Source organism: Enhydra lutris, unplaced genomic scaffold, assembly GCF_002288905.1.
Source record: "Enhydra lutris kenyoni isolate GAN:26980312 unplaced genomic scaffold, ASM228890v2 scaffoldscaffold6, whole genome shotgun sequence".
Lineage (NCBI taxonomy): Eukaryota > Metazoa > Chordata > Mammalia > Carnivora > Mustelidae > Enhydra > Enhydra lutris.
In genome coordinates, this window is record NW_019154090.1 from 38962270 (window position 1) to 38978227 (window position 15958).

A 15958-nucleotide genomic window follows, 5' to 3' on the forward strand; every position below is an offset into this window, starting at 1 on the left:
AGCTGAAATAGCCACTTTTTTCATGGAACACTATCTTTACTTCAAGGAACAATGGCTCAGCTATGTTCATTTAGACTGGGAGACATTTTCTTGAAAATGGACAGTTAGCCTGTCATCAATAAAAACTATTAAGTACTGTCACCAAAGATAAATTCAAGCTTTTAAGCAAAAATCAGAATGTTGGAAAACTTATACCTCCTATCACATATACCTTAAATCTGCTCGACACCCTAGCACTTTGACTTTTCACAATGGTGGTATTAACAAATGTGATTTCGAGATTGTATAATGCAGTGTATCAAATTTGGAAGACTTGCATAGCTTAGTGAACTGATATTTTCTAAATAACCAATGCATGATGTTAAAAGATCTGTTTAGGTGAAAAAAAAATTCCATTCAAAATACAAGATAGACCAGTCGATTTTAATGTAACAGAATATAAAAAGTTCATTATGTAATTTCAGATTCCACACTGCATATAATCTTTAAGAAGTCATCACTTTGAGCTTTAGTGTAGAAGCAAAGAAGAATATCTACAATTACCTGAAAAAGTTGTTAAAATACTCTTAACATTTTCTAGGTTTAGTTTCCCTTGCTATTTCTTTTTTTCTTTTAGCTTTTTGAGATATGTATTTAAGTTTCTTATTTATTAAAACATTTAAAGCTGTATATTTTCCTCTACATGTGGCTTTAGCCATTCCTTAACTTTTTATATGTAGTGTTATCATCATTGTGTTCTTAATATGTCATTTCAGTTTCTATTTTATCTTTGCTCTTTGCTAAAAATTAGGAGACTCTTGAAAATTTTTTTTAAATTTTTATTGAAATTTTATAGTTGAATTTTAAGCTATCTTTTTATCAGTAATTTTCAGTTTTACTGCTTCTAGTCAAAGAATGTAGTATCATTTCTATTTTTTAAAGTGAATTAACTTTTTTCTTTCTGTGATAATTTTTTGTGAAAATAACTGTAAATTTTTTGCTTTTAAATTTTGTTTGAGATGATCTTCCACATAAAATCTTGCATGTGGATGTTGTCAGGGTATGTGGTTTTCACTGTTGTTGTTTTGTCTGTCTGGATTCTCTTTGTAAAACCATTTTCCTTCCATTCTGAATTCATTCAGTTCTATGCAGTTCCTAACCGCTTTCTGAATCTAGAGGGTCACATGACACAGGCTCAATCAATCAGATTACTATGCTTTTCCTGGATGTGGTGATTGATTCAGGGCGGTCTTGTGATCTAACCCAACACTTTTGCCGAAATCGTTGGGAAAGAAACTGGCTTCTTTTACAGAGACTTCCAGATTTAAGGACTAAGGATACCTAGGTTCGTTGGTGACTGTTTTTGCCTCCATGGGGTCAAGCCACTCAAAACCATCATACAAAGAAATGAGACAAAGAGAAAGTGTGTCTTGATGTCTTCATTCTGGTCTCTGGATTCAGAGGATCTAAAGGCAGCTACAATGTCACAGTTAAATGAGCAAAAAAATCGTCATTTGCTTAAGCCAGATTGGTTGTATTTTCTGTACTTGAAATTCAGAGAATCCTAACCAATACAAATGGACATCTCTGTTGCTGGGAGGGAAGTTCTTTAAGTTAGTAGATACACAGTAAACCAAAATTAATCTCTGTATAGTAGTTGTTGCCTTAGTACTTAGTTGTTTAAACTGTATGGTAGTTTGGTGCTTAACAAATCAATTCCTTCTTATACCACTTTCTGCCTTGCAGACATTTGAGGGCAGCTGTTTGATACCAGGTGTTCTCTCCTACAAAGATTCCCTGTTTTGCCTTCCTTGTGTGATATATTTTAGGTAGTATTCATCATCTTGTGTGTTCACTGAATCTAGTCTATATCATGGATGCCATATTTGTCATAGTCCTGTTGGAACAAAGTAATTACATGTTTCTAAAAAAAAAAAAAAAAAAAAAGGAAAGATCCCAAAGTCCATGAAACTGCATCACATTTTGTTACTACAAAAGGAATAGCTGTCACAAGCCAAGTTATCCCACTAAGTGCATTGCCAAATCCCTAGGAATAGATGAAAAACTAATGAATAATGAGAAGCTGTTGTGGCCAATTTATTTATCACAAAGAATTTATGATTAAGGTGTTCAACATCATTGTCAGGAACCTCTCGGTAACTTTGAACTGAACTTCCAGTTACATGTGATTCGATCGAAGAAAAAAATAAAAGTATAAATTTAGTCAAATTGGAAAGTGTCAGCATTAATATTTGTAGTATGAGTCAGTAGTTTGGAAGAAATCCTGGAGGTAATTGAGGAAATGTTGCACTACTGACATTCTTAATGGTATGGAAAATGATATACTGGGAGACAGTCATCAAGGAAGTTTTCTAAGTTGAAAACTGATTCAGTTAGACTCTGAATGAGAAGAATTTTGGAACGCCTACATTTATTTAACTTATATTTAATTTTTTATGTAATTAAAGAATGACATGATAGAAATCTATGTCTAAAGTATCTAAAATAGCAGTTTTAATAAGAGTAAAACAAAAACCTGTAATATGAAAGCATTTTAAACTTTAATTGACATCATTTATATAATTATATAACTTATATTTTAAAAATATATAACTTACAGCTGATGGTGTCTTATAATGGATAAAATATGGGATTATCATCTCTACCCTCTTTTTGAGATTTCTTAGTCTATCAACCCTGTAAAATAGAGCTTGCCTAATACAGATTGCTCTTAGTGAACTCATGCTGCTTGACAAATAGTACTGCTTCATTTTATGGGATTTTCAAAAACAAACATTTTGAAAGTATGATAGGAACTCTTACCATTAAATTCACCAGCATTATGGGTGATTTTCAGAATTTTACATCCTCCAAGCCTTGTGGCTCCTTTCCTGCCCCCCTTACTCAGAACCATTGACAAGTTGACAGTGACATAATTTATGAGTTCTCTTAGTACCCAGGGATGGAAGTGGATTGGGCCAAGAAATCTGAACTTACTCCAAACAGATGCCTGCTGCACTCTGCTTTAGGTGTTTCTGAGACATGCATTCTAATTCTATCCTTTTAATTTTGAATATAAGTATCCTTGTTCCACTTACTATGGCTGTGTAACAAATTACCCCAAAACCTAGTGGCATAAAACAACCATTTATTTTGCTAAGAGTTCTGTGGGTCAAGAATTTGATCAAAGTAGAGGAGGCATGTTTTGTCTCTGATCCACAGTACAGGAGCCTTACTTGTAAGACTCAAAGGCTGGGGGATAGTATCATCTAAAGGCTTATTCATATATATGTTTGGCAGTTGATGCTAGATATTGGTTGAGACCTTAGCTGAGGCTGATGGCCAGAACACCTTCATATGGCCTCTCCTGTTGTATAGGCTTTCTCACAGCATGGTGGCTGAATTCCAAGAGTAAGCATCCTGAAAGAGCTAGGCAGAGCTGTAAACTTTTTATGACTTACCCTCGGAAGTCTATCGTTACTTCCACCAAACTTTATTGATCGAAGTAGTCAAGAATCTCCCTTAAGTTGGAGGGGAAATAGACTCCTCTTTTTGATTATGTTGGTTAGGGTGCTGAAATAGCATATGGAACTAGAGATAGTGCTGTGGCCATGTTTAAAAAAGATTTATTTACTTATTTATTTAAGAAGGGGAGGGGCAGAAGGAGAGGGGAGAGAGAATCCCAAGGCCATGTGGGGCTCAATCCCAGAACCCTAAGATTACAACTTGAGCTGAAACCATGAGTCAGACACTTAATGGACTACACCACACAGATGCCCCTTCTGTGGCTGTTTTTTTTTTTTTTTTAAAGATTTTATTTATTTGACAGAGAGAGATCACAAGTAGGTAGAGAGGCAGGCAGAGAGAGAGGGGGAAGCAGGCTCCCTGCGGAGCAGAGAGCCTGATGTGGGGCTCGATCCCAGGACCCTGAGATCATGACCCAAGCCGAAGGCAGAGGCTTAACCCACTGAGCCACCCAGGTGCCCCTCTGTGGCTGTTTTTAAGAGAAAAATTGCCACAGTGCTTGACAAAAGCCAGAAGAATATGGAGATATTCCATTTCTTCTTAGTTATTAATCATTATGAATTAATGAATTTAGGTATATTTGCGGTATTTCAGTCCACTGTGGTAATTACTCATTTTAGTGCTCAATTTTTCCATCTTTAGTCAGTAAGAGCTTATTCTGAGTTAGTTCAGTCTTTTGGTTATGACCATAGTATTTTCTGACAGCTTTCTTGCTATCATATTGTATGATATAATAGTTTCTAGTCATACTGATAGGACATCTTGAAAGATAAAATGTTTCGAGAGCATCTTGTACATTTCTTGTTCCACACCCAGAATTTGACATTTTCCAAGGATGCTGGTTTCTTTTTAGTTGGAGAGGATTTCTGTTTTTTGTTTTAAACATAGTTCCTTCTTGGGGTGTGAGTTAATAAATAAATTTAATTTTAATATATTTAAAAATACATGCATATTAAAGATTAAAATTCTAATACTTCTGAAGGTTTACAATATCAACATCAATGTCCTGCTCCTTTCCAGGCCATTTTTTTATTCTCATGATAAGCAACCACTTTTAATTATTTTAGCTGTCTTCTTCTGATAACTTACCACCATTATGATTCTTGATAAATTGCTACTACTTACTGTTAATTTTTATATTTCACACATTATCTCTAAATTGACTATATTATAGATGATGACTTAGGTCATTTTACATTATTTTTTCACTTTTTTCTCCTTGCATCTCTTCTCGACAGAATCACAAAACTAAATTTTTTGTCAGAACATAATTGTAAAAGTCTGTTTTGGTGTTCCTAATATTTTCAAGGTTCTACTCAAGGACAAAGATTATAATTCCTGTTACCATTTTTAGAAGTTCATCACACACTCTTATGTATATCACTGAAAATATACTTTTCCATGCTTTATATTAATAACAATCTGGTGTTAGCCATTCAACTTGGTTGATGAAGAAATATTTGAAGAGCACAGGGTCATAAGCAGAATCCTGTGGCAGATTGCCAGAGACTTGCTTTCACGTTGGCATCAACCCATTAGTCTACTCTTTATTTACAATCATCAAAGCCCACATTTCTATTTTTTCTTCCAGTTCACGAGAACATTCTGCAAGGCTTTGTTAAGTGTCTCCCTAAAGTAAAGATACAAGAAGTCTGATAATTCAATCAAAACTAAATGTATAATTTCTTAAACTTTTAAGTATAATTTCAAGGACAAAGAACCATATCATTTTTTAAATTAGGGAACTGACTGCCCAGTTCAGTTCCCAAGATCAAAATAACTCTAACATGTGGTTTATAAGTATAATTCGTGTAATCTATTTAATCCATAAACTGAAAAAAATATCTTCTGTTTTGACCAAGTCCTCTTTAGTCTCAAAAGTTTCCCTTTATGGAAAGTAGACCAAAAGGGCGTTATTACAAATGGAAGGCATCTGGAATCCTGGAACTCCTCTAACCCTTGTAGTTTATATTTAAAATGGCTAACTTGGCTCCTTTTAAGGATCTCCTTAGTCAATATTAGATTTTTATTTTGCTTGCAACTCTTAGCAATTTTTGATTCTGCTCAACTTAGAAAGTGATTTATTTATGTAGAAACCCTGACAGCAAACAAATATACTGACCTTTATATGAGAAAATGAGGATACTATTCTATTCAGTTGAGCTTGTATTTTAAGATACTTTCACCAAAAGTGTATGATTTTGTGCACAGCTTATCACACTTTATGGCCAGATTCTGTTGAAGAAATTTGTGAGTTGTGGATTGTGTGAGAGTTAAATTTCCATCCTGTGACAGGGGAGGGGAGCTTTTCTTTGTATAAAGTTCATTCTAGAAAGTAAGGAATGAAACCATGATTTTAGCAGCTTTAAAACCAGCCCAAAAGGCATGTTCCCTCTTTCACTGAAAAATAACAATGGGTGATTTTGAATTAATTCTCTGGAAGGCTCAACTTTCTTCCTTCCTCCCTTCTTCCTCTCTCCTTTCCTTCATTCTAGTACTAAAGGAAGACAAAAGATAATATGAGCTTTCATGTAGTGAATATGCTGATTATAGTCATTGTTGTACTATTCCTTTACACTTGGACATTGTCACCTAACAACTATACAATAAGCAGTTTTAGGCATTTGGTCTTTCTTTGGAGATACAGCTGAGATGAAACGAGATGGATTATAGCACAGTTTACACTTAATCCAGAAAAAAAAAAAAATGCTAAGTCAAAAGAGAAGCTGTGTAATAGTGATGACATCAGTGACGCTTCCAGTGGTTTTTAAAGGTCAAGCTCTACAAATTAGATCTGTTTATAAGACTTGATTCTGAACTCAACAATTGTGCCATGGTGTGTAAGAAACTTATAATAGTTGGGATTTGAATGGAAAGAGTTTAGCATAGAGGATTTTTTTTTTAAATATTTCAAAGCAAATTACTCAGGTTTCATAATAATAATTTTTTTTTTAAAGATTTTATTTATTTATTTGACAGAGAGAGATCACAAGTAGACAGAGAGGCAGGCAGAGAGAGAGAGAGAGGGAAGCAGGCTCCCTGCTGAGCAGAGAGCCCGACGCGGGACTCGATCCCAAGACCCCGAGATCATGACCTGAGCCGAAGGCAGCGGCTTAACCCACTGAGCCACCCAGGCGCCCTCATAATAATAATTTAAAAGTTAAATATTCCTTTTACTTTTTATATAGGAAATTATTGTTAAAGAGAAAAGGTTAAGCATTCTTCCTCTAATTACTGCACAAGGCTTGAAGGCATCTGAGATCTTTACTTTTAGCTCAAATTGCATACCAAACAAAAGTGTGAATCAACCTTAATGAACGACTCAGATCCTATCTGTACCCTTAATACAAAAAGAACATTAGCATCAAGATGAAATGCTCTATACAGGTAATCCTAAAATTATCAAAGTGATTATTAGGTTGACTAAAAATGATTTTTTTCAGTAGTAGCACAGTACTAATAACTATATTCCCTCTACAAAACACCTCTAAAATTCTCATCTAAAATAAATGAAAAATATGAGGAATCTTTGCCATGAGATAGAATTATTCTAGAATTACAAAGCATGGAAAAATATGCAATTCCTCATATTCTCCTTAATATATCAATAAAAATAATTTTTAAACAATAGAATAGATTTTCTTATAATTTATAGTAAACCTTTTTGAACATAGTAAACCTTTTTGAACATATACATGCATCTGAGTTAAATGATTTTTCTGTTATCAAAGTAATACATAACCATGAATAGAAAATGTAGAGGAAAAAAGCCCAGTGAACTATTTTTAAAAAGAAGATAGTTACAAATAATACCACCACTTAGAGATTACCACAGTTAAATTAATTTTTTTTAAAGACTGTATTTATTTATGAGACAGAGAGAGAGCAAGAAAGCACAAGCAGGGGAAGAGGGAGAAGCATGCTTCTCACTTAGCTTAGAGCTGGACAAGGGGCTCATCTCAGGACCCCATGATCATGACCTGAGCTGAAGGCAGACGCCTAACCAACTGAGCCACCCAGGCCCCCCTAAATTAAATTTTAAGGTGATGCAACATGGATGATCTATTTCATGGTTCTTTTTTTTTTTTTTAAGATTTTATTTATTTATTTGAAAGACGGAGATCACAAGTAAGCAGGGAGGCATGCAGAGAGAGAGAGAGAGAGAGAGGCAGAAACAGGCTCCCCGCTGAGCGGAGAGCCCGATGTGGGGCTCAATCCCAGGACCCTGAGATCATGACCAGAGCTGAAGACAGAGGTTTTAACCCAATGAGCCACCCAGGCACCCCTATTTCATAATTCTTAAAGCAATGAGGTTTAACCCTATATTCTTGTTTGGCAAATTGACAAATTGAAGCTGTTCATTGATACTAAGAGTGAACCTTTTTAATTCTGAATTTTTGCTTCCTGAATGAGAATCAGAGAAGTAAAAAATATATAATTTATCTACGTTTAGCTGGTATAACATAATATCTTATTGGAATCCTCTACTGTAGGACTCAGTTTTGTTTGCTATTTCCTCAATTTCCACCATATCCATGAAGACAACCCTGTTAGTGAATAGTTCTCATTATTTGGAAGCTATTGTTTCTTTCTTTTAAAAAAAATTTTATTTATTTATTTATTTGTCAGAGAGAGAAGAGAGAGAGAGAATGAGCACAAGCAGGAGGAGTGGCAGGCAGAGGGAGAAGCAGCCTCCCTGCTCAGGGACTCGATCCTAGGACCCAGGGATGACCTGAGCTGAAGGCAGACGCTTGACTGTCAGAGCTGTCCAGGAGTCCAGAAAGGTATAGTTTCTTTGAAAATCAATACAATAGATTTTGCTCATAAACTTAAATGCTTTTGTTGTCCTTATCAAAATTTCCTTTGATTTGGAATTTTGTGGGATGAACCATTCAAGGTACATGAAAGAAATAATTATGCCTCTTTTCCTTTATTCAGCTGCCCTTTGTATGTAGCCTGAAAATTACAATTTCCCCTGACCGCTCAAAGCTGCTTTATAATATGGGTTCTTCTCTTTTGTGTTTTTCTTTAACTCAGATCTTTACTAGACTTCTGGCACTCCAGGCTCTCCATTTATTACATTTCAGTATTTCTGTTCTTCCTTTTCCCCCTAGAGATAGGTGTCTTCATTCTCTTCATTTTTTCCTATCTCTGTCCTTCTCATTCTTTTTCATTGCCATTCATAGTATACATTTCCAGCTTCTTTAGCTACACTGCTGTTGCTACCTTGTCCTTATAGTTTCCAGCAATATTTCTTTTTTTTTTTTTAAGATTTTATTTATTTATTTGACAGTGAGAGAGAGAGCACAAGCAGGCAGAAAGGCAGGCAGAGGGAGAGAGAGACAAGCAGGTTCCCCGCGGAGCAGGGAGCCTGATGCGGGACTCGATCCCAGGATGCTGGGATCATGACCTGAGTCGAAGGCAGCCGCTTAACCAACTAAGCCACCCAGGCATCCCTCCAGCAATATTTCTTAAGAGTGCAGGTAGGATTCCTATACCAGGGTGGCACAAACAGCCTGAGAAGAAAGATGGTCACCCAGCCTGTTAACCTATTAGCTCTCTATTAGAGAGCTCTGATCAATATAGCACGTGGCCATCCTAGTCACAGATTGAATTAAGCATTGTTTGTAGCACAGAATCTCTTTGACTAGTTGTTCTTGTACAAGGAGACAAGTCAGCTATAAGCAGACCTGCTATTGGAAATAGACTTTTCTATAGGGATGACAGGGGTGAGAGCAAAATTTCAGAACAGAATCCAGCAATCCAGCTGTAGTACTAGACCAGGATCTTGCAGGTGCCCGGCTCATCCAGATGTTAACACTTTGGTCACTAGTTTATGGGGAGGTCCTGAGGGGAGGGGGATTCCAAGTAAGGAATAAGGGTGTCCAGGATGTCAGGGAGAACATAGGAGGTGTTTGGGACAGAGACTTTTTGCCACCTTGTATTGTAGCATTTCAATAGGCAGTGTGATTGAATTTTGCATATCAGGTCAATGTCAGCTTTCCAGATGATAAGTTTGTCCTCACTTATATTCTATCTTCTTATCCTTCTGAGACCCAACACACACATATGTCAGACAGATATCCCCATTTTACGATGAAGAAATTGAGATTCAGAGAGGGCAGGCCATGAGTATTGGAACTGAGATTTAAAGCCAGGGACTGACTGACTCCGAAGCAAAGCCATTAGGACTAAAATCGTTACACAACATTATTCATTGATGTACTTTAATATCTCTAAGGGATCGTGCAGATATTATTCGCTTCTTGCAGCAAACTTATAAAGTAGTGTGACCTTATCAACAGTTCCCTTTGCAGGTTTGGGAAACCTGAGGTTTATAGAAATGACACTGAAAGAATGAACAAGATGGGAAGCTCATTAGTTGTCTCGCTTTCCGATTCCAGCACCCCTGTCTGCTACCACGACAAGCTACCCTGAAGTCTGTAATTGTATGTTTTCAAGGATATTGTCCCAACAATGCCTGCTTGTCTCTACAAAGATGGCTGTCATAATACATAGCCAGTGGTCATCCATTTAGAGTTATTCTTCCTAGCATTGGATTAGCACTCAGCTAATGACCTTCTCCTATCTGTTTCTCCTTAAAATCAATGGCAAGCATTTGATGGCCAACGAACTGGGATTAGAGGGCAGTCTGTGGCCATGCCATGGAACCACATTAATCTGAGAATGGGGAGTGATACTCTGACTTTGGCCTTGAAATCCAGGTGTTTTATGTACCATTTCTGTTAATTTGGAATTTCTTTTCTGGGAGTACTGTTTTGACCTTCTATCAAATACTTTAAATACAGACAAATAAATCTTGTATGTTGTCTATATCCAATATTCTAGACTAGGTACAAATGTCACTTTTACCTAGAAGCCTTCCTCCTCTGCTCTAGGCAGAACCTGTTAGACTCTTTTCTGTGTCTAACGCAGTTTATAACTATAGTCTGCCTAAATTGTGCTGCAATTATGTGTTTATACTTCAGATTGACCCATAAGGACTGTAACCTATTAATCTTTTTCTACTCATCAACTTAGATTATGTTTGGAACATTGTGTCAACAAAACAACTGTTGACTTAATTAACTAATTAATACTCCCACTAAAAAATAAAGTACATGTTCACTAGTTTTGAAAGGAATGCCTGTGTGGCTCAGTGGGTTAAAGCCTCTGTCTTCGGCTTGGGTCATGATCCCAGGGTCCTGGGATCGAGCCGCACATCGGGCTCTCTGTTCTGTGGGGAGACTGCTTCCTCCTCTCTCTCTGCCTGCCTCTCTGACTACTTGTGATCTCTGTCAAATAAATAAATAAAATATTTAAAAAAAAAAAAGAAAGGAATTCTGAGATATTGTTTATAGTGCTGGATATGATGGTAATATTTAGTTTGTTTTGGAACTTTGTGTTTGGACAATGAAGGTTTAAAAACTCCCCTATTTTATTATAACATTTATAAATCCATTTACTCTTTTGTAAATATAACATTTTGTATTTAGTTTCAAAAAATTCCCTGGGGTAAAAAGTAGTATTCAACAACTTAATTAAAATTATACAGATATTTAAGATGGTGATATTGAGGGGTGCTTGGATGGCTTGGTCAGTTGAGCATCTGACTTTTTTTTTTAAGATTTTATTTATTTATTTGACAGTGAGAGAGGGAACACAAACGGGGGAATGGGAGAGGTAGAAGTAGGTTTCCTGCTAAGCAGGGAGGCCCACACAGGGCTAGATCCCAGGACCCTGGGATCATGACCTGAGCCAAAGGCAGACACTTAAGGACTGAGCCACTCAGGCACTCTGAGCACCTGACTCTTGATTTTGGCCCAGGTCATGAACTCAGGATCATGAGATCAAGCCCTTTATGAGGAATCCACTTCTGTTTCTTTCCCTCTTGCTCCCTCTTTGCTCCCTCTTTGCTCCTCCCCCGCCTCAAATAATCAATAAATAAATCTTTAAAAAATATAACGGTAGAGGGCACGTATTGCATGGAGCACTGGGTGTGGTAGATAAACAATGAATTCTGGAACACTGAAAAGAAATTTAAAAAAATAAATAAAAATTAAAAAAATACAACAGTGATGTTGATCTGCATATATTTACATGGCAATTTGTTTATAATATATTATTAAGTGAGTAAAGAGATTAGGAAACAGCAATTAAAGTATGATCTCATTTTTGTAAAAAAGAAATTCTACATAGTAATAGGAAAAATTCTATTTTTTTTTTTTTTTAAAGATTTTGTTTATTTATTTGTCAGAGGGAGAGAGGAGCAAGCACAGGCAGACAGAGTGGCAGGCAGAGGCAGAGGGAGAAGCAGGCTCCCTGCCGAGCAAGGAGCCCGATACGGGACTCGATCCCAGGACGCTGGGATCACGACCCGAGCCGAAGGCAGCTGCTCAACCAACTGAGCCACCCAGGCGTCCCAGTAATAGGAAAAATTCTAGAAGAGTAATATTTATATCCTTTCTTTACAATGAATGATGACAAAGTTCCAGGTATGGAATTAACCTTTACATATTATTTTAATCCCCACAATAATTCTATTTAATCAGTCATCATTAATTGATCCAGCAATCAATGTATATTTCTTGTCCCAAGGACTGTGCTAAATATTAGATACAACTGTGAACCAGATGGACACAGTATCCAGTGTATTATATATGATAAAACCTAACCCTACAGATGAAAATTAGAGAGGTTGTCTCACTGATCAGAGTTTTGCTGGTCTAGCTTTGGTTTCAACTAAGTAAACACAGAGACTCATGAGGCTCCCACAGGTTCCAGTTGCCACCAGTCTATTCAGGTGGATATAGCATAGGAACCGCAGTTTCCCAGTTTCCTAGGATAGTCCTCCCGGGGCCATTATCTTTGGTCCCTCAGATGAGGCCTCAAGGAGGTGAGATGCACAGTAGGTGGGTGCAGGAGCCCCAACCCCCAAGTAACGGTTCCATACGTGTGGTGTCCAGGGTTCTCCTAAGAATTACTACCACGATCAGGTATTTACAGTTCATTACAGTTTGCCCCAATGCGATGGAAGTTTGTCAATCCGAAGTCATTTCAGTCATAAGCAATGCTATGAACATGCTAGCAATGCTAGAAACACACTAAGCGTTTTACTACTATTAGATTATGAGGGAAACAGAATCAGAGAGTGTAGGAAAGGATCCTCCTGTGGAAGGGGAAAGGATTTTGTTAAGGAGGTATCCAATAAGCAAGTGGCAGAATGGATTTGAACTTCAGTCTGACTCCAAAGTCTAGCTTCTGCATTTTCCTCCCAGAGATACCAAAAATGATCTCTGGGAGGAGAAGTTTCAGACAACTTTTATTATTTTCTTCATACTTTCTGAATTCTCAGACATTTTTTTGTCATGAGCATGAATTTCTTTTGTAATCAGAAATAAATATTTTTATTAAAAAGACTAACAACATGAAAACATACTTTTGCTATAGCATTAAGTGAAAGTAGCCAGAAACAAAATGATATATGCACTTGCATTGTGATCAGGATGATGTAAGAAGAGAGATGCCTGAGGAAGAAGCTAAGCAAAAATATAAAACAGTCCTAACAATAATTGAGTCAGAATGGTTGGCTTGTGAAGGGTTTTATTTATGTATGTATTTATTTATTAATGTATGTATGTATGTACGTTTCTGTTTTCCAGATTTTCTATGAAATACTTACATTATTCTTGGATTAAATGAAATGCATTCAGTAAAAGAGAAAATAAAATATATTTAGTTTATAAAATGTTTGAAATGTAAAAACCAGGCAAACAGCATGTAAGGTCATAGATTTATTTACTCTGTGGGTTTTTTTTTTTTTTTTCGTATAGGTGAATATATTTAAGTAAAATTTAATTATGTTAGGGGTTCAGAGTTCTTAAATTATTTCTAAACACACCCATGGACATAAGATGGGAAGCTGAATTAGAGAGCAGTTCCGTTCCATTCCTGACAGTCACCCAATTAACTAGAAGAATTTGCCCAGTTCTCTTGCTATGTCCCCTCCCTAACCCCACTATTTCAGTGTTACTGTAACTTCCCTAGGTCTGGGTTCATGCAGTAGAATGGGAATACTATTGCTAAACTCTTTCACATGCTATTTGTCTATAGTTATTTTAGGATGTAGCTACATAAGGCTTACTTTTCTTTCAAAACTCACATTTTGGGCTTTATATGATCCTTCTTTAGCTAGGGACTCGTATAATTGGATAGCCGCTGTTATGTTTTGCATGCCAAAATTTCCAAATAGCAAAGCATCAGCCATTTTCTCCATAGCTTTCATGTTTCCCATGTCAGCTGCTTTGGCAAAGAATACGTAGGCTCTGTTTCAAAAAGATGAAGGTAGAGGTTTGATGATCAAAAATGTTTTTCTGTTCCCTCCTTCACACTACTTCTCTCTAGCAAGTAGGACCAAGTTGTTATTGCTACTAATAATACAGTTTAGCTGAAGTCCATCACATCTACGGGTCAGTAGGGTTTTTTTCAGCCCTACGTTATCTAAGATTATAATTTCAGATATATCTGACAAATAGTGAAGCTGGTGAAAGGAAGAAATATATAGGATACATCATGCCTCAAGCTTATTCACCAAGTGAAGTGAAAAACTGAGACACTTGTCCTAACATAGTGAACTCTCCCATGATTACCCGCATTATATGAATATTTGTTTAACAAAATGAACTCTGAAATATAAAACAATGTAATAAAAAGTAATCAAAATTGGAGTGTCACTTCTAGAAGCTACTATAATGAAAACAAGAGTCCCTTTATATTCTGAAATAATTTTCTAAAATAGAACATATTCCTCAGCATGCAAAGTCAGGCTGTGTGGAAAAACAATAACCAAATAAAACCCAATGGCTATTAGGGCTCTAAAGTCTTGACTGGTTCAAAATCTGGGTCCACCACTTACTAGTTTGAGAGCTTCAGGCAAGTTATTTAACTTATTTTTGCCTCTCTCATTTATGGAGTGGGGATAACAAGAGCCCTTACTTCATAGGGTTGTTGGGAAGATTCAATGAGATGATCCATGAAATGCTTGGCATAGGACCTGGTACATAGCAAGCACTCAATAAATTTAGCTGCCATTATTATTATTTTTAGGACTACTGCATAAATTCCAAAGTTTTATAGCATGGTAATTGTTCTGTAATTAGTGGGTAAACGGTGTGAGAATTTAATGATTATAAATATAGATGCCATAGGACGGCCTTACATTGCATTTTCTGAGTCCCACTCAGAAATCATCTGGACCTGATCTGCCTAATAGGTAGTAATGGAGAGCCTTGCAAGGTCAAAACTTGTGTCAGAGACAGAGAGTACTTTTGGGATTTATTTTTACTTTTTAAAATAAATTTTTAAAAAAGATTTTATTTATTTATTTGACAGAGAGAGATAGCGAGAGAGGGAACACAAGCAAGGAGAGCGTGAGAGGGAGAAGCAGGGTTCCCAGTGAGCAGGGAGCCCGATGCTGGGCTTGATCCCAGGACCGTGGGATCATGACCTGAGCTGAAGGCAGATGCTTAACAGCTGAGCCACCCAGGCGCCCCAAGGATTTGTTTTTACTTTTATAACTTCCTTTTTGGTAGCAGTAAGAACAGAAAGCATTAACCTCTACCAGTGACCTTGACTCAAATACAGGAACAAATACACAAATCTATCCTTGCTGCTCAGAAGGATCAGGAGACTCAGCTTTATGTACTGCTTATCCACGCTGATGCTAAAATAATTTGCCCTTGGTGGCTGGAGCAGAAAAGAATAGGCTCAGACTGTTATCCACATAGGCTTTAGGGTCTTGGATGGCAACACAGAGAATAGACTCCAGTGGAACAAAAGAAGCCAGGAGGTCAAGCAAGAAATTAACCATGGTCAGAGCAAGCTAATATTCTAGGGACCAGAAGGCAAATAAAACAGAAGGTCTAAAAGTCAATGGATGCAAATGTCTGGCATTTGGAGATAGGCTAGAAATCAGACACAGACTCCTTGAAGTTATCCTGCCACATGGTTTGCTGCTGCAACCACATAGCCTGCTGGGATTAGAAGGGCACCCACATGGACCAGGGCAGAGAAATCTGATGCGCTGCAGGAGCCAGCAGTATATACACATTCAGTGATCCCAGGACACAGCAAAAGTTTGGAAAACCAATCCATCTAGGTGTCTTTAACTCTTAAGGGAGGAGTGTATACCTCGGTCCTTTGTCATGAAAGTCCAAGCTGATATAAGGAATACTAGAAACAGAATCCAGCGCTGAAGAAAGTTGTTGGTAAACTAGGTAGGATTAAGATCTGGGCTGTAACCCCCAAGGGGGAAAAAGTAAGAGAAACTGGGAAGAATTAGCAGATCCCCAAAAGAAAGTTCAGTTAGATATCTGGGTAACTCCTAAAGTATCTGGTACTGGATGTTAAGGTGGGTGCTAGGGAAGGAGGAAACTAAAGGCATCTCTAGGACTCA

The 15958-nt window shown here is 36.9% G+C and overlaps 1 protein-coding gene across 1 annotated transcript in view; it reads right to left on the reverse strand.

Moving 5' to 3' along the window:
• Positions 1–15958, reverse strand: part of LOC111141898 (SEL1L2 ERAD E3 ligase adaptor subunit) — a 114832-nt gene that overhangs the window by 38868 nt on the left and 60006 nt on the right. Inside the window, exon 6 of the mRNA XM_022494729.1 lies at positions 13667–13829. Within this exon, the coding sequence (XP_022350437.1) occupies positions 13667–13829 (163 nt within the window). The remainder of the gene's footprint in view (positions 1–13666; positions 13830–15958) is intronic.